At 45.0% G+C, this 19,898-nt stretch overlaps 1 protein-coding gene across 2 annotated transcripts in view; it reads right to left on the reverse strand.

Moving 5' to 3' along the window:
• Positions 1 to 1,581: 1,581 nt before the first annotated feature.
• The window catches only part of ENTREP1 (endosomal transmembrane epsin interactor 1), a 45,899-nt gene continuing 27,582 nt past the window's right edge, over positions 1,582 to 19,898 (reverse strand). Inside the window, exons 7-11 of one of the 2 annotated variants that reach the window (XM_054032810.1) lie at positions 16,690 to 16,819; positions 15,154 to 15,232; positions 11,330 to 11,485; positions 7,305 to 7,594; positions 1,582 to 3,088 (exon numbers count right to left, since the gene is read on the reverse strand). In XM_054032810.1, coding sequence (XP_053888785.1) covers positions 2,885 to 3,088; positions 7,305 to 7,594; positions 11,330 to 11,485; positions 15,154 to 15,232; positions 16,690 to 16,819 — 859 coding nt within the window. In that variant the 3' untranslated portion in view covers positions 1,582 to 2,884. Of the gene's footprint in view, positions 3,089 to 7,304; positions 7,595 to 11,329; positions 11,489 to 15,153; positions 15,233 to 16,689; positions 16,820 to 19,898 lie in introns of both variants that reach the window. The other variant, XM_054032809.1, reaches the window with a different exon arrangement.

Below are 19,898 nucleotides of genomic sequence, written 5' to 3' on the forward strand. Positions count from 1 at the left end.
TTAACGGGCAAGCGGGATCTCCAAGGATCACAATGGGCATTTCAACTTCCCCTACCGTGATCTTCTGCTCTGGGAAAAAAGTCCCAGCCTGCATCTTCCTGAACAGCCAAGTTCCAGGCCAGCCTGTGTTAATGTCAATGAAACGCCCACAGTGATCCACAAGCGCCTGAAGAACCATAGAGAAATATCCCTTCCAATTAACGTACTCGGATCCTAGGTGGGGTGGTGCCAGAATAGGAATGTGCGTCCCATCTATCGCCCCTCCACAGTTAGGGAACCCCATTTGTGCAAAACCATCCACTATGTCCTGCACGTTACCCAGAGTCATGCTCCTTCTGAGTAGGATGTGATTAATGGCCTTGCAAACTTGCATCAACATGATTCCAACAGTCGACTTTCCCACTCCAAACTGGTTTGCGACCGACCGGTAGCTGTCTGGAGTTGCCAGCTTCCAGATTGCAATAGCCACCCGCTTCTCCACTGGCAGGGGAGCTCTCAATCTCGTGTCCTTGCGCCTCAGGGTGGGGGCGAGCTCCTCACAAAAGTCCCATGAAAGTGGCTTTTCTCATCCGAAAGTTCTGCAGCCACTGCTCGTCATCCCAGACTTCCATGATGATGTGATCCCACCACTCGGTGCTTGTTTCCCGAGCCCAAAAGCGGCGTTCCACGGTGCTGAGCATGTCCATGAATGCCACAAGCAATTTCGTGTTGTACGCGTTACACGGCTCGATAGCATCGTCGGACTCCTCACTCTCACTGTGGATCTTAAGGAATAGTTCGACAGCCAAACATGACGTGCTGGTGAGATAAGTCAGCATATGCCTCAGCAGTTTGGGCTCCATTTCCCGCAGACTGAGCGCGCTGCACAGAAACCATTGAAAGATGGCGCCAAAGGTGGACGGAAACAAAGAGATTTCTAGGATGCGAAGCGATGCATTAGGGGGTGTTGGGACAGGACCCAGAATGCCCCGCACCCACGCCCCCTTCCCACAACCCACGGCGCCAGAATGGGAAGAGGTGCTCTGTGGGATAGCTGCCCATAATGCACCACTCCCAATAGCGCTGCAATTGCCACAAATGTGGCCACGACAGTGCGCTGGGCAGCTGTCAAAGTGGACAGACTGCAGCGCTTTCCCTACTCAGCTGCGCAAGTCAGGTTTAACGCCCAGCGCTGTACATCTGCAAGTGTAGCCGAGGCCACAGTGAGTGATGCTAATCATTTACAAGTGAACAGCTTGGGGCAAAGTTAAGTGATTAATGACCTAACAATTATGACTTTGACACTAGACAATTGCTTCCAAGGTGCTCATAATTGATTGGTGCTACAGCTGTTGGGGGTGTGGTGGGGATAATTTGTCCCATTGATGACTATATCTTCCTACAGCAAAACTGAGGACACAGTTTTACTGCTTGATAATTATTATTAAAAAGGTAGGTGCTGATTCTGCTCTGAGCTGCAGATGGATGCAGGCACCTGCCTGAGTGCATCAGCTGCTTTCCCCAAGCAGAAGGTTCTAGCTAGAGATCAACATTACCATGAACAAGCTGTGTAAACAAAACAAAAAACACTGATTCCAGATATACAAATTAAACAGTTTATTAACTATGTCTCTTCCTTCAAGCAAGAATCAACTCTTTCTTCTTCTAATCAAGCTTAATTAGCACTTACAGTGTAAAGCTTTTAGTTTTTCCCAAGGAAAGTGATTTAATAGTTACCCTAAGTAAGGCTTTATCATTTCAATAACAGCAGGAATATTTAACCATCCGACTTAAAGGACAACGTGCATCTTGCTGCAATACAGGAAGCTGTAGGCTGCTATAAATAGCCTTGATGCTACAAACAATAAGCCTTATCCAAAGCCCATTAAAGCCAATGGAAAGATTCCCAGTGGCTGTAGAGGGCTTTTGATCATGAGCTGTATCCTTCCAAAATAGAGAAATGGGGCTAAATTCTGTTCTTAGTTACCAACATAAATGCAATAGAATTTGCCAAACTATTAGTAGTCAGCAATTTTACAAATTTAGTGCCTTTTTCCACTCATGAATTATCTGCAAACAACAGACTGACTCATGAATTTGTACATTATTCAAAATGACAAATATTTGATGCCAGTGTATTTCAGCTCATGGATTGCTCACGAACTGTTCACTGTGCTTTGAGTATTTGCTGTTGCTAATTCACTATTTGTGCTCTGTGACTGAGGTCACCAAAAGCTCAGGATAGTGTTTCAGTTCCCTGACTAAATGACTGACACCCAAGCCCACAAAGAGTTTTCAAGATGGCAGCACAAAACACTTTCACCAAGGCTACTTGTGAAAGTACATACTGTTCTGCAGTATTTGCATAGCTCTAGTATGGAGTAAAGTCATAGGGCCGCTGCGGGTATAAATTTGCATCGCTCAGCTGAACTCAACTGAGGAGCTGTTCCATTGAGTTCAATGGTTTAATTTCAGATTTATACAGACATGAGAGAAGAATTTGGACTATACTCTCCCATAAGACAAAAATGAATGAATTTATGCATAACCATGCCTATCTCAAAAGTCAAGGTATAGTCATTCAACTTTAGCCACTGTACAACATGTGGTTTAGTAACAAGAATTAATAAATTCCAAGAACTGAAAAACTACAACAGTGCACCAAAACAATGATCCAGGAATAACTAATTGCACATGGATATCCTTGTTTTAAAGCCACCTGGGAACCAGAACAACAAAGAGAAAAGTTTTCTAGAATTAACTTTCTCAAAGAGTCTCCAGTGGGGAGTTCCAAAAGCGTGAAAAAATGTATTTGTGATATTCCCATCAACCTGCTTGTCAGAGATGATTTTCCAGCCCTGTTGGTTTGTCTCACCCAGGAACTCAGATAAGCAACAAGACCAAGTCAGAGCACAGTTTCCCGTACAACTCCAATGAGACTATGGGGCCGTTCGTGCTCTAGTCTCTGGGTTTTCCTCTCTGCTACCTGGTTTTCTGATGTAGTGAAAGTACTCAGATCACCACAGATCTCTAGGTGCAGCAGTCCTGGGTGTCTTCTAAATGGGAGTGTATGTGTCCTTGATGTAGATGGCTGAGCTGGAGTCATAACCTTCAAAGAAATGGAAAAGAGTTAAACTTCATTTCTTTTGGCTTCTCAGTTGTTGCTTTTAAAAATATATTCTACTGAAGTCACCCCTGGCCCAACTTCCTGGGGGTAGGACGCTGCAAGCTGTAGCTTTCTGTAATATTTCTTGGATAACCACATGTACTTTTCAAGTACATAAAAGGTTGTTACAAGGAGGATGGAGAAAAATTGTTCTTAATTTCTGAGGATAGGACAAGAAGCAATGGGGTTAAATTGAAGCAAGGGCAGTTTAGGTTGGACATTAGGAAAAATTTCCTGTCAGGGTGTTAAGCTCTTGCCTAGGGAGGTTGTGGAATCTCCATCACTGGGGATATTTAAGAGCAGGTTGGACAAACACCTGTCAGGGATGGTCTAGATAATACTTGGTCCTGCCTTGAGTGCAGGAGACTGGACTAGATGACCTCTTGAGGTCCCTTTCCAGTTCTGATTCTATGCCAGACTTGCTGACAGTTCATTAATGTATATCATGATGTGGCAGGGACTACATTGAAAAGCGTACATCGGCCCAATCACTGATGGGGCTTGGGCCATGGGGGGTGGGAACATCTTCCACCCCACTTCTCACAGCATGTGTGCAGGATTAGTGCATTTCACACCCCCCAAAAATTTTCAAAACATAAGTGTCCTGATATTAACTTACCCAAAGTGCAAAATAATGTTCAGTAATGCTCCAAGAGTGATTATTTCCCACTTTTCCTTATTTCTAGCCTTCCCTTCTTACAAAAGCTATCACTTCTACCACCAGCTATCTTTCAGACCAGCTCGGAGAAGGATGATCTGGTCTGAAAGACCCATTCTTGTGTAAAGACTAAAGCCGCACGAAACATTTGTAAAGAAAACTGCCTAGTTTCACAATATTGGCTACTTCTGCTGAGTTTCTCAAACCTTTCCTTGAACTTGGTCCAAGTTATGGCTCTGGATGAAACCATCAGCCATGTATCAGTTTCAACGTGAAGCTAGGGAAATTTCTAAAACAAAGCAAAATGCTTAGGGCAAGAACCCAGGCAAACCAACGAGCTGCATAAACCCCATGTGAACTATAACCATTAACTTTCCCATCATTTTAATAAAGAATCACTTGTGCTGTAAATCCACCAACCTTAACATTCTGTGTCTCCAGGGTACCCAAAACATTTCATGAGGAAGTCTCTAGCCTATATGTGGACTGTATCTAATTATACAAAATTTTTCTGGGTGCTCATCCTGTTACTATAAAGATGTGTTCTGCACTGTCTGCCTTTCCTCTAAGTTACTTTGTATTTAGTTCAAGATTCCCTGAATAAATAACAGAGAGAGGTCACTTCTGGTAGGGTTTTTAATAGCATATATTTCTTGACTAATTCTCTACCTGATTGCTAGAAGTTACAACACACAGCTACTCCCCTGAGAATAAAGGATAGAGGGAAAGATAGCCTTGAGGCAGAAGCCAGGGGCGGCTCCAGGCACTAGCGCATCAAGCGCGTGCCGGGGGTGGCCTGCCGGTCGCCGTGAGGGCGGCAGTCAGGCTGCCTTCGGCGGCATGCCTGCGGGAGGTCCGTCGGTCCCATGGTTTGGTGGCAATTTGGCGGCGGGTACGCCAAAGGCGCAGAACTGGCAGATCTCCCGCAGGCATGCCACCAAGGGCTGCCTGACTGCTGTGCTTGGGGGCAGCAAAATACATAGAGCTGCCCCTGGCAAAAGCCAGGGAGTCAGGAGCTTGTTTTATGCCTTTCTTGGCCCTAGACATTTTGTTATGACTCCATGTGCCTTGTCAGCATGTCTTTTGAAACTAAAGTGTGCTGATTGTTGATATTGGACTAGTACAGATTCATGTGCACAATTTCAGGGGGGAGGGGAGGAGGAGGAAGGAAGCTACCCCATTATGTTTCTCACAGGCTCCGTTTCACAAACTGGCAGCATCCCTCTTCTCTCACTGACTGGGGGGAGTTAGCCTTCTATGCTGTGGATCAGTGAGGCTGAACTATATACTTAGCAGCAGTCTTTGCTGTTTCTGACAGCCCTGGAACTCAGAAAGGAGTGCCACATATACCTGGCCTTGTACGGGCTGTGACTCGTAGGGAGGAACCAGGCCAAACCACCTTGGGGTGTTCACCAGAGGGGCAGACTACTACCCTATATTATCTAAAACTGGGACAGCAGGGCAATGACTGCTTTGGAAAGTGAGGAGGTTTGCTTACAAGTCTCCCTCTCTAGGAGTCTGTTTTGGTCCTGTGATAAAGGCTGAGTAGAAGAGTCCACACCCTCCTTAAAACTCTCCTTTTCTGTGATGCTTATAAAAAAAACTTGACAGTGGTAAAGTTGTTGTTCAGAAAGCCCTGCTTACCATACTGCCCAATACTGGCTCATTGTTCTTTGTACTCCCCCACCTGTCAGTATCCACTTGTTGTCTCTTGCCTTACACTTAGATTGGAAGCTCTTTGGGGCAAGGACTGTCTTTTTGTTCTGTGTGTGTACGGCCCCTAGCACAGTGGGGTCCTGGACCATGACTCGGACTCCTAGGGGCTATGGTAATACAGATAAATACAAATAATTTTGGAAAGCTGCTGACAGTTCCAGCCCTGGTTGAGGACTTGGGGAAATAAGGATGAGTCTGGGCCTCTTTTTATAATGCAGACGTATTTTTGCATAATGTGATTTGCAGCCAAGTTGTAAAATACAAATAAAGTCAGTGTGATCAAGACTGAATTAGCCCATTGGCTTTAAAAATGGCACTGGAGTTTTAGGAAGGTGTAGCAGAAAGCTCGCACTAGAAACAACTGATTATAGAGAAACCAAGAGGCATAGCTATTTTACAGTAACTTGTAAAACGTGAAGGTAACAGATATTTTAGTTATGTTCTTAGATGGTGGCAGTAATTAACATTTTTATGTCTTCACTAAATTCAATTAGCTCTGGACACATACCACACTGGATTTTTTTTTTTTTTTTTTTGCGATGGGGTAATAAATTATAATTTCAATTTACTCTGTTTTACGATCTTCTACAACCTTTTTTCTGTGTGAAGTATAATATTCTCATGTAGGGTTACCATATTTAAAAAATAAAAGAAGAGGACACTCCACGGGGCCGTGGCCCCGCCCCTTTCCGACCCCCCAGCTCCACCCCAACTCCGCCCCTTCCCCAAAGTCCCCACCCTAACTCCCCCTCCTCCCTCCCAGCCACGCGAAAAGGGCTGCCCAAGCGCTACCGGCTTCATGGTTTGCCGGGCAGCCCCCAGGCCCTGCATCCCCAGCCGGCGCTTCCCCAGCGCAGCTGGAGCCCAGGAGGGGAAGCGCCCAGGCGGGGGCGCAGGGTCTGGAGGCTGCCCGGCAAACCGTGAAGCCGGTAGTGCTCGGGCTTTGGGCAGCCCCCATGTCTCTGGACCCCAGCCGCCAGTCAGGCACTTCCTCTCCCGGGCTTCAGCTTCTCTGCTCCTCCCCTGACTCTTCGGCTCTGTTTAAGAGCAAGCTGCTCGGGTACTACTGGATTCGGGCAGCCCCCTTGCCTCCGGACCCTGCGCCGCCAGAGCAGAGCAGCTGGAGCCCGGGAGGGGAAGTGCCCGGCCGGCGGCTGAGGTCCGGAGGCAAGGGGGCTGCCTGAAGCCCATAGCGCTCGGGCAGCTCGGCTCTTAAACGGAGCCGAAGAGTCAGGGGAGGAGCAGAGCAGCCGCGGGAGGGGAAGTGCCCGGCCGGTATTTTTCCCGGACATGTTTGGCTTTTTGGCAATTCCCCCCGGATGGGGGTTTGATTACCAAAAAGCCGGACATGTCCGGTAAAAACCGGACGTATGGTAACCCTATTCTCATATCTCTCTGTAGGCCATGTTTCTGCCACAAGGGATTTTGCCCTGTTTTTGGGGGTGGGGAGGAGGCTAATATTCATCTGCCTCTTAATTTTATGTATGCATGGTGTTCACACTATTTTGAGCAATGTTTTCTTGTTCCACTTCCCCTCCCCTGAATCTTGGTTAGCTCTATGTTTTGCAAATGTACTTTAGATACATCACTGCTTGGCTTCTCATTCTTTCCCAGAACCAACGTGACATACCAGCAAACCCTGTTAGAGGCCAAACTCTGACTCTTGCTGCTATCCAGAGAGTGCAGCTGTAAACTGTACCAGTGTTTTGTATGCTAGAGAAGCCAATTAACAAAGTGAGGAAATATTTAGCTCTCCGGTTCATCCCAACTACAATAATAAGCTACCTGCTCCAGGAAGCTGGCACTGGTGATGGCTTCCTCCATGTGTTCTTCGTCCGACTTTAAAACAGATTTGATATTTTCCACCAGTTCGTGTATGTCAGGGGTCATACTGCAGGAGGACTGCTCTAGGAACCTTGCCACAAGCAGCTTAGTGTCTATGTATGACTTGTAGTCTACCAACGACCGGGGTCTTGCTTTCAAAGCTCTTGCTCTTAAACCTTTTCGCAAAATGACAGTGGCCAGTTTTGGTTTTAATTCAGTCTGAGTTGCAGCTTCACAGCTCAGTACCGGACCTGAAGGCAAAAACAAAATAATCAAAGCCCATTTACTTTATCTGGGCAGTTGAAAAAACAATGTCAAAATGAGATGTCAGCACTGACAGTAATTCAACACTGATACATTGCACAATGTGACATCATGGTAACCAGTGAAATTTAATTATTGTCATGCTAGCACCAGTGGTAACATGCATCAATTCCCCCCTCCACCCCAGATAAATATTTGTGCTTTGTGTCAAATTTACTCCAGGTAGAGAATGCACATTAGAGAGAGAAAAAAATTATACATGCATATGGAAGAAAAAGAAATATCTCTGGGCCTGCAACCAGGTGACGGGGATCAGGGCTGCATTGTAGCTGCTCCAAGCCCATACTCCAGCCTGTGGGTCATGTCCTTCTGTCATCTTTTTAGGGCTACAGACCCCTTTTTTCTCTCCTAGTTACCACTCTTTTGCATGTTACTCCTGGGGAAATTCTGTGCCACTGTGCAATGCAGAATTTTGCAGAAATTAATGGTGTGCACACAGAATTTCCTTTCCCTGACAGAAATGGGCTGCAGCGCTGCTGGCCGCCACTGGACTTGGCAGAGCCCAGCTTGCACAAAGAAGACTCTGTTGGGGGGAGCTAGACGGTTCCTGGCAGCTACAGTTCCAATGCCTTGAGAGGAGAAGGTGGCGCGCAGGAAACTCTATGCAATCTGGGACTGATCATCAGGCTGTTTCTCCCTCTGGATCCTTGGGCTCTGGAGACTGGAGGGGGACAGGTGGGTGGGCAAGGGGGGGCTCTGCAGCTGAGCTCTGGGGGGGGGGAACGAGGTGTGGGTATCTGGGCTGGGGGGCCCCCATGGTTGGACTTTGGGAAGGAGGGGGGTTTGGGTGTATTAGCTGGGGAGGGCCCTGCAGGTGGGCTCTGGGGGAGGAGGTGCGGGTGTCTGGCCCCACAGGGTGCCTCTGGGGGTGGGGGGGGGGAAGGGAGCAGAGAAATAGGAACTGGGTTGTCACAGGGGTTTCTTTAACTCTCTACTCCTGGGAGAAATTTTGTGTCAGTCTGTATTGTTACAGACATACTTGCTGACAGGTATTTTGAAATAAATTAATTGAAACTGGGTGATTATGTATTGTTATTTTGACAAATAAAATTTGCAGAATTTTTGAGAATTTTAAAATATTCTGAGCAGAATTTTTAATTTTGGGGGGCAGAATGCCCCCAAGAGTAGCATGTTAATGGGCTGTGCCTGTCAACATGAAACAAGCTCTGACTGTTTTTAAAGAAAGAGGGTTTCTATAATCCTTCTAACATTAATTCTACTCTGTACTACATAGGAATCATGGGACAAGACTTGTCTGCACAGTGCGTAGATGCATGGCAAGCCAAGGTGTGAATCTACAGTGCACCAGTTTGCCACGCAGTAACTCACCAGCGTGGACCCTGCTACAGCGGTGTGAAAGTTGTAATATACTAAGCCGCAGTCTGGCACTTGCTGTAGCTGTAGCAGGGTCCACATGGTGGGTTACTGCACAGCAAGCTGGTGCATTTGCCTTGCAGTAATTTACCAGGTAGACAAATCCACAGATTAAACTAAGCTGTTGCATTCTCTACACCAAAGGTCCTTCATGGGGTACTGTTCAGGGCCTGTATGATCCCTTCTAAATTTCACAAATTGTGAAAATCACTGTATAGTAGTTCCCCTTAAGTACCACTGATTTTTCCCCCACTCACACTGTATTCTGTTAATTTTGACAAATGTATGGAAAAGAAAGCAACCTGAGGCTAGACATAACCAGACAGACAACTAATGCCAATACATTCATAGCTCCTTTGTTCATTTTGCGTACTCCTGCAAGCTATATTGTACCTTTCATGTTCTAATGCATTTTTTCGTTTCTTCTGTGGGTAATAATCATTGATCAAGAAGACTGCTTATGAACGATCCAGATTTTTTGTTCAAAAACTAAAAATAACCATACATCCTGTTGTTGTTTTTTTAATTTACTGAAGATTCCATTCCCATTGACTTTGGGAGAACTTAACAGGAAAAAAACATCTATTCCAAGGCATGTTGTGTAAATAAAATTGTTACTACTGTTTTGATTAAGAGAAAAGCACCCACAGGTTAATAAAGCAGCTCTGTAATGCGAGCACTATGCCAGGGATAACAATAATTCCAGGAGGAACTCCGATACCTCTCATCAGGGGAGCTCAAACTAAATGGAAGTGACTTCCCTAGTTAGTGTGGCAGCTGACTTCCATCTCTGCAGCAGCTGAGTATTTCACTTTCAGGTGGTTCAAGGCCACACTGTATAGAAACAATTATAAACTGGGTTCCTGATGGCGTGGTTTTAAGTGCCTAAAAGCTGCTTTTATGTGCAGCACAGAGCATCCCCTGCTTCCACCATATCTAATCTGCTATTAATAGATGACTGTTTCATGCCATTTAACCATTGCTTCAGGAGCACTGTGAAAGAAGGGGAGGAGGAAAAAAGATGGAATGGAAAAAATGCATGCAGGAGAAAAACATGAACCTGGGGGGGAAAGATGATCAGATGAGAATATGCTGAGTGCTATATAGACTGGTAAGTACAACACAGTGACAGGTTCCTTAAATGCTAGAGACAGACAGAAATTGCAGTTATTTTATTATCTTAAGCAAGCATCAATTATTAAAACCCACACATAATTTATTTTGTGAGAATTTAATACGCATCAGCAGCTCCTGGTAGAATTCCAGCAACCCAGACTGAAAGTTGGGAGGCTGTAGTTAGTGGGGATTTTTAGAACTGCAAAGGGGAATGAGCTGTAGCCAGCACATCCCAGAGCACCCAATCCTGCATCAGATGTCCTTGGAAACAGTAGTGTCTCCTTAGGTTCGGGCAGGGCTGGATTTACACCTTACGCGCCCCTAGGCACAGCATCTTCAGCACGAGCCTACTGTGCCTAAGTGGAAATCCGGATTTGGGCTTGAGACCAGTGAGAACGTAGATGCTGTTAATGAAAGGGTACTGAGGTTACAAGGTGGGGAAGGGTGAGTGGGCAGGAGATGGTGGCTCAGAAATTGCTGACATCCCTGTGAAACAAAGTGCGCAAGATAGAACATGCTCATTAGATACAAATATCACTTAAGTGAAAAATAAATACACTGAAAGGGGAAAAACACCCAGTATTTTTCCCTTTTTTACTAGTAGCTACAAATACCAAAAAAAAAAAAAAACAGATGTAGAAGCTAAAAGTGCCAATACATGTCTTTGGAAGGGTGTGTACATGTTTGCTCTTAACTCATATACTTGTTTTCTTGTGGTCTCCCCAAAGCCTCTAGATCAGGGGTAGGCAACCTATGGCATGCATGCCAAAGGCAGCACACGAGCTGATTTTCAGTGGCACTCACACTGCCTGGGTCCTGGCCACCGGTCCGCGGGGCTTTGCATTTTAATTTAATTTTGAGTGAAGCTTCTTAAACATTTTAAAAATCTTATTTACTTTACAACAATAGTTTAGTTATATATTACAGACTTATAGAAAGAGACCTTCTAAAAACGTTAAAATGTATGACTCGCACGCGAAACCTTAAATGAGAGTGAATAAATGAAGACTCGGCACACCACTTCTGAAAGGTTGCCGACCACTGCTCTATATGATACATTCAACATCTGCCAGATTACTATATCAAATTCAAGGCACTGGCATAGTCTGACAAATACAGCCTTAAGAAAATGAGTGCAATGCATGATAGTGTTGATATAGAAGATTAATCACCTCTAGGTGGCAAGCCGTGTAGCACAGGGTCGCTTTTTGATCTCTTCCTCAGAGGGTTGAAGGCTCTCTTGCATGCAGGCTTTTGTTCTGCAGGCACTGAGCTCGGATTTGAAGTTGAAAGGCTCTCTCTATTGGAAGAGTCAGGAATATCCCCACCTACTGCATAACAGGTAAAGATGAAGGAAAACAAACCAGAATAAACCAGTTATGAAATATCCTCCAGCAAATAACAGATTAAACTTGCACTTAAGGGACACATTAATGATTGCCATTGATCTCAGTGGAAGTTGCAAGGCTTGAAGAAAAAAAAAAAAATCCGAAACCTGTACAACTCTAAAAATCTTCCTCATAGGCCTTGTCAAAAAATGATCCACTTCTTACAACCAGTGTCAAACTCACCAGTGGGCACAGCTGAACTGCGGCCAAATTGTTTAACTGAAAGTTTAGAGCAGAACAAACTGGTCAGCACCCCTGGAAGATACCAAGATTCAAACCTTCTTAGAGAAAGAAAAAAATACTTAGCTGAAGTCCTGCATTTCAGTGGCTATATCTGAGTATGATGGCATTTGATGTATTGTGGGAAACCAGAGAACCCAATACTTGTGTTTACAGATTTGTATTAACAAGCCAGCCATTTGCACACCAGTTTGCTATGTTTTAAAATCTAGTTTCATCTTCTCCTTAGTTAAGATACAGAGCCCAGGAACACAGTAACAAACTATAGCAGACAAGGAATCAGGAAATGGGTAGAATAGAATCAAAGAGCCAAGCCCCTCCCTGGTGTAACTGAACTGAAGCCAGTGGAGTTACACTAACCTTTGAGTATTACAGTACAGTAATGATCCTACAATTTGCAAGAGTGTTACTGCGGTGAAATGTATTTTAAATAAAGGCAGTGATTAATTTGGTCTAGTGACTCTCTGATGTCTAGTTATCTGTAATCTTAGTTTCAACCTTCTAAATTCCCAAGGTAAAAAGATTACAGTAGCTAGAAGCTGGGATGATAGCAGAAGTATACTTGCTTCTAGGATTACATGATGATGAAGGGTAACTGCCACATGTCATCAGCTGTCAGTAAAGGGCTTGAGCCTGCTTGCAGCTATCAGTTGGAAAACTCCCATTTATATCAGAAGGAGAAATCTCAGGCCCTGTGGGCCAAATACACACTAGCTGACCTATGGATCTCTGCTGCACCATCTGGCGATGCTTCACTGCTGCCTCCCTCAGAGGCTCTGCTGGGGGTAGATAACTATTTCCAACAGGGACTCCATAGTTGAAAGGGAAAGGGAGAAATCAGTCTCGCTGGTGACTGCCGCCAAAGGAATGCACTGAATCAGCACATGCCCCAGCTGCCTTAACCAGGCCCTCTTCCCTGACAGTACCACCCACTTTTCTGACTGTGCTGAGTTTATACTGGAAGCAGCTACAGTAAACCAGGCATAAATGCAGCATTATGTCTATTTGTTCTCCTCCGACAACTGAGAGATCACACAAAATCATTACACTCAGATTCTTTCATGAAACTAGCAAACCTGCTCATTAGATTACATCTTCCTCCATCTGCACAACAATAAAGAGAAGAAACGTTACCCTAAAAGCACAGGCCCCCGCCCGTGGAATTGACACCTTTCTTTATCAAGACAGGCAGGCACAGATCCTCAGTGGTATTTAGGCAGAGTTATGGGAGTTACGTGCCTAAATACCTTTGATCTGGGCCTCAGTTTCCTGTAGTATCAGAACTTACAGACATTCTGAGGTTTAAATGGTGAAGACACTTTAATAATCATGGAACCGTGCAGATTAGACCATGTGCATGTGACTACAGATGTACTGGGTCTTACAAAGTGGATTTGAAATATTAGTAAGAAGTTGATTACAGCTTCTTTTCTGGAGACATTGCAGGCAACACACAGAATGATCTTTCATGTAATGTAAGACAATTGCCTATATTTAAGGCTACGATTTTGTCATGAGTATTTTTAGTAAAAGTCATGGCTGGGTCACGGGCAATAAACAAAAAACAAACAAACAAAAAAATCACGGAAGCCGTGACTTGTCCCTGACTTTTACTAAAAACATCCCTGACAAAATGGGGAAGGAGGAGGGTCCAGCATCCTGTCCCCCCCCCTGCAGCAGCTGGGAGGGCAGGGACCCTATTGCCCAGTGGCTGGGAGGGGTCCCCCACTGCCTGCGATGGCAGTGGAGCTGCAGGGGGCCCCCTGTCCTGGCCACTGAGCAGCTCCAGGGTCCCTCTGCTGCAGTTGTTGGTAGCTGGGAACTGTGGGGAGTTGGGGGGGGCAGCTGCTCACAGCAGCTGAGCAGCTGCAGGGGCGGCACTGCCAGTGGCCACTGGGGAGATGCGGGGGGCCTCTCCCCACAGCCACTGAAAAGCTCTGGGGTCCCCTCTGTTGCTGCCGCCGGCTGGGAGCCGTGGGGAGGGGCTGGCTGCTCGCAGTCGCTGAGCAGCTGCAGGGGGGCTCCCTGCCAGTTCTGGGTCCCTCTGCTGCCGCTGGCTGGGAGCAGCAGGGGGTCCTGGCTGCCTGCGGTGGCTGAGCCACTGCAGGTGGGACCCCTGCCAGCAGTGGCGGCTAGGCAGCTCAGGGATCAACAGTCAGTCAGTTGTGGGGGTCCTGCCATCTGCAGCTGGAGAGTCCCCCGCCACTCACGGATGCTGGGCTGCTGCGGGGTCCCCGGCTGCCGGCAGCAGCTGGTCAGCTGTGGGGCCCCCCAGTGAAACAAAGTCGCTGGACGTCACGGATTCCGTGACGTCCATGACCTCCATGACATAATCTTGGCCTTACCTATACTATAGTCTTCTTCTGTTCTGTTCTCAGAGCTTGGTTGCTCATTATGCAATGAAGTTCCAAGGTCCTCACTCAGTTCTTACTCAGGCAACATGCTATTGGGAAGCAATAGGTGTTTGCCTATGTAAGTACCTCAGGATTTAGCCTCATGCATTCACTACCAGTCTTTTGTATTTCTCTCCGTTTGTCTCACTGCTACACGGCATGTCTTAGAAGAGCAGAAGTGCTTGTTTTCAGAGGTTCCAGACCGACTGGTACATTTATGTCTAGATAATACTTAGTCCTGCCTTAAGTGCAGGGGACTGGACTAGAAGACCTCTCGAGGTCCCTTCCAGTCCTCTAATTCCCACTGCTGAATGGATGACAGCAAGGGGTGTAGATGAACTGGTACTGAATGTGGTTTAACTGCAAGTTAGACCAAGACAAACCACATCCAGAGTTGATTTAGTAAAACAAGATTAAAACCTACTTAGAACAACTCTCAACCCTGGTTTTCTAAAACAATGTTAAATAGAGCTTGTCCTGGCCTATACTGCTGGTCCAGCCATGTTCAACTGCACCCCTTGCTCATGCTCATTGTCAGCAATGGGTAATTTTTCCAGTGCAGACCAAGCCAAAGAGGAAGTCCCAGTTTAGAGACACTGCACTGTAATGAGCCACAATGGGCTATACATACCACAGCAGTATCCGGACACCACCCATGCCATGGCACAGACAGGGGAACATCGAGGCTAGATATTTATAAAAAAGGAAAATGCTTTTCTACCACATTGCTCTCTAATTCAATTGCTAATCCTGGCTCACACTCTAGTGTGTGGATAACAGCTAACTTGCCTGCATTTTAAAGAATATTAATTTTTATGTGCCATTCTATATTGGTAGGCTTGTAAATCTGTGCCCATCCTCAAAGCAATAAGCACACTGCAAGATATTGCTGTGGCTGTGTTCAATTAGTTTTGCTGTGAAACGCTGGGCTGGATAGTTTGGATTACTTAAAAAGGTTCTATCAGTCTAAGTTACCTTGAGAGACTTGTGTATCGTTTGGTTCTGGTGGCCCAACAACAGCTTCTGCCACATCTGGAATTTGGAATGCACCTCCCTGGCATACAAAATTAGCAATAGTAAAAATTATTAATCTCTTTCCTTTGAAAAGTTCCCTTTGTACTTTACAAACATTTACCATGTAGAGACAGCAGCATCTACCATAGTGAAACCACAACAGCTTAACAGTGCACAGCAATGCTTTATAAAAATAATCACATACTGTATGTATGTATTCCTCTGCAACAACCAGACTGATACATTTCTACAAATGACATCCATTGTCCAGTTCAGACAATATTATTATACAGCTGTTTTAGGACTAGATTATACCTTGCAGAGCTTCCTTGAAACATTTTCATGTGAGAAGAATTTAGGGCAGCAGTGAGTCATAGAACTATCAATCTGTCAATCCTTTCCGTGTCCGGGCCAGGTGAGGTTTCCCATGTTGGCTGTGGGGTGAGGACTCCCAGCCCCACGGATCTCCAGGGAAAAGACTACCCGTTCCCACTGAGGAGCTGTCCCACCATGCTGCCCTTTAGGCCCCTTTCCTCTGGGTATACTGCCATGCTTGTGCATACAATTCTTTAGTGAGAAGGTTGCTGGTATGGAACCTGAGTTACTACTGTTTCAAGCAGTGGCAACCATTAGTATCGCCTAATTAGTGAGAGGGAATGTTGTGGAGAGCAGCTCCTCCTCACTCCACCCCCCTGAAACCCCATGGTGCTACAACACTGCGAAAGGGCCTCCAAAGGCTCTGGGGGAAGTGGGATCATGCAGCAGAGCTCAAACTCCCACCTCCACTTCTGCCCCTCTCCAGCCATGACTTCACTGTTTCTTGCATGTACAAGCAGAGGACCAGTAGTTCTGTTTGCCAATCACTATTTGCACAAGTAGTGGTACAAGTGTCAGGAACAATCACAACATTCAATTACTAGTGCTCAACACTCCAAGATCAGTTTAATTCACTCCTCCACAAGGCAAATCCTTTCCTTAGCCTGGTGCTCACATTACAGAAGACCACCACGAATGGCTGCAGAGTTATATTGACCTAAAAAGGAGCTACAAGAAGATGTGGACTTTATTTTATTATAAGATGAGGAGGGCTGTGAGCAGCATACCCTGCTTTACATGAAAACAGCTGCTGTCGCTAGCAAATATGCTAACAGCAATGAGGAGAAATATGTGAAAGGCTAATGGATTTATGTTTAGGAATGATCCATTTGAAAGTTGTATTCAGTTTTACTTGCTCTTAAAAAATGACCCCCACAAATGCTTAAGAATCCAAATGAGGGAAATGTCTCTGCTGGATTTCCCACTATCTGCAAAAGTGAGTCTGGTAGACTTTACCTACTGATGTTTGCAGTGATACAAGATTATGTAAACCAAAGTTACTATCCTGCTGTTCTCAACTAGAGAACTACTGGATGTACAAATTCAGTTCGTCTAGCTCTCAGTTCAATCTTATCTCTGTAGTAAAAAAAAGTTAGGTTGCTAGAATCCCATGGACTATACCTGCTCACGACTGATCTGGCTCACCACAGCTTCATATGGAGGAGGGGGATCCAAAGGACAGAACACTTCAACTCCTTTAATTCTAGCTCCATAAATATGTGGTAATGGAATAACATCCGATCCAAGCATCCTAGGAAAAATAATTTTGTATTATTCTCCTCCTTCATGCAGCTTTATACCTGCAAAAAGATATGATTAGCTAGAGAATTTCATTGGTTCTGCTGTGCAGGCTCACAGTGAAAGTTAATAAACTCAGAGACCAGCAAGAGATTTTTCCAGAATGCCATGGGAAACTAATGTCTCAGAATCTTCACAAGGACTTTGAAACAGCCAAAGAAGAGACTGCCCCAAGAGAATCACGCTCAGTTTATACTGAATTCACTTCATGCAGATATGAGAGTTTTGGGTCCAAACATTCAAAAATAATCCTCTCAGGTTGGACATCCAAAAATGGGGGCAGCCAAAATTAGATATCTGTGATCTGAAATTAATTCTAACTGAAGTCAATGGGAGTTCAGCAACTCTTAAAGGTGCTCATGACCACATGCCTTAGATGTCTAAATACAGGCACACAAAAACTGGCACCACGCTTAGAGTCTGCTTTTGAAAAGTTAGGCCCTGACACTTTAGTCAGTGAGTAGACACAGATATGATTGATGAATCCTATTAGTTCACTGTTGAGTCTTTGATGCAAGGAGATCCCAGTAACAACAGGAATCTCAATCAGCCCTTCCCTCCTACATTTCCCTTAGAGATATCTAAGCCAGGATAAGGGAGTGGAGCTCTGTTTTCTATGTCTGCTGAGTCTGTTGTTGTAAATGTTACTTTTGATTGCATGTTATTATCATGCCATATTTAACATCTGAATAAACAAAAACTAGTCATTGACATCTCAACGGCTGGTTTCCTCACAAGGACTGACTTTGAGAGTCACTGGGTTTTGAAATCTCCACTAAAACCCGCATTTTCACTGACCTCCAACTGCTGTTCACATTTTCTATTTCCAGATTGTGGGAACATAATTTTATATCGCATGCAATAGCTCACCAAAAAAAAAAAATAAATAATAATAATTCAACAAGCATCCCCTATATGGTGTGTGGACAATAGAGTTTGTGCCTAAAACAAAACCAGAGCCCCCAAGTCCAGATCCAGTCCAAACTTTGTGGCTTGAGCTGTTTAGCTGTCTATGGCAGAGAAATATTCTGTATGTTTGACACATTTCGCCCTAAATTTTCGGAGCCTGTTGGGAGGGGGGCGGCAGTGGGTTGTGGAACAGGTGAGGGATGAGAAATGTCTGTGAAAGTGTTATTGAGGAAATCCAGACGAACTGGAGCAGGAATGGAAATGCTTAAAAAGAATTGCAGAGGGGAAAAGAGGAACATAGTCAGCTGCTTGCAACATGGGAGGAGAAAGAAATTTAGGAATCAGTTGGTGAAGGTTCGTGGTCAAGGAGATGGAGTGGGAAGCAGGGAAAGAAAAGCAAGGTGACTCCTTCACCAAACCTTTATAAAACTAAAAAAGTTTGGGATCAGTTCACTTTGGGGAAAAGCATGAAGTTCAAGCTGGTTCTCATTTTAACCAAACTACTGCAGCCATCCCTAAAAATAACGAGTTGTCATTAGGCTCATTTTACATGATCTCTGGGTAATTCTCAGGAATTCCATATGTACACTGAATCTGGGTACGTTTGTTTTAATATCACCCATGATAATGGAACATGTGTCCCTTGTACATTTACTTTGTTTAAAGAAAGGCCTTACTGAACCTTTCAGTTTTATTCTGAAACTAATCTAATCTTACTTAGCGAAGGTGTTCCTATTGTGTTTGTTAATATAGAGTCTTGGATTCAACATTATGTAAAATTTTACTTGGAGACATAGGATTAAAAAAGCATTTAAAAAAAAGAGTTCCTCTGTTTAATACTAAGCAGTTCCCATGAATGCTGGGGGGCAGGTTCTCTGTGTTTGTTTTTTAGTTTGTTCATGATTTTTTATTTCCATGCTCTATTTTTATGGTGGTGAGAAGAATTCAGGTAGTAGTGACTCATGGAATTTGTATCAGTTTAAGTGAGGAACTAGGATCACTATTCATCTAACCTTCTCTTCTAGGCAATATTTCCCTGTCCATCAAGAGATATTCCTTCTATTCTCCTTTACCAGCATCTGCATCACAGTACAAATGCCTGTCGTCACAGGACTTGCCCCAAGATTTTAGTGAGGTGGAGAAGCCATCAAGACTATCTCAGTGAGCGCATCAAAGGTGGAAGACATTTACAGATTAAGATGTTCATTTGCAGTAAAATCTTATGCTAAAAATCACAAGGCAGGGGTTGGGGTAGCTTTCTGAGTAGGGACTACATGAGGGTAGAAAAATAATAGTGTACTGGCCCCAGCACTTTTTTTGTATGGGAACCCCATGGTCATTAGGGCTGGTACACTGCTCCCAGACTATGACATAGTTCTCTATTGGTTGTGGCTTTAGAGCAAAAAGGTTTGGAACCTTTGTCATCTTCTTCCTCTAAAACAGTGGCTCTCAGCCAGGGGTACATGTACCCCTGGGGGAATTCAGAGGTCTTCCAGGGGTTACTCAACTCATCTAGATCAGTGTTTCTCAACCTGGGGGTTGCAGTCTCCAGTGAAGAATCACGGGCTAGGTTTATGGGGGTTGCAAGTGCAGTGCTGGCAGTAGGGGGTGACAAGCAGAGCAATTGCTCAGGGCCCCATGCCACAGGGGGCCATGCGAAGCTAAATTACATGTGGACAAAGGCATTTCATTTGAACAGGAAGTGTCCTCAGTCTTTCCTGTTGGAGCTGTTCCACTTTATTTAACTATGATTTTGGGGCAGCACAAATGTCAGGATAACACCTAAGTCCCTTAGTGCTAAGACAGAGGGGAGTTGAGACTGAGTCAACTTGTTCCATATTACAAGCAAACAAGGGGGGGGGGCTGAGAATGTAAGGGGGCTGAGAATGAGCATGACTCAGGCAAACAAGCCTGAGACCAAAGAGGGGCTGTTCGGTTCAGATACCACAGACACATTGGTAAGTCCCTGAGAATGGCCATGCTTTGTGAATGCCACAAGCACAGAGATCAGGGTGAGGAATGCAGAATAGACACCATCAGTGCATGCCAGAGCCTAACACCCAAAACCAGGGTGGGGAATTGAGAACAAGCAGTCTCAATTCATGCCCTAGACACAGAGTCCA

Source organism: Malaclemys terrapin, chromosome 6 (genome assembly GCF_027887155.1).
Source record: "Malaclemys terrapin pileata isolate rMalTer1 chromosome 6, rMalTer1.hap1, whole genome shotgun sequence".
NCBI classification, from domain to species: domain Eukaryota; kingdom Metazoa; phylum Chordata; order Testudines; family Emydidae; genus Malaclemys; species Malaclemys terrapin.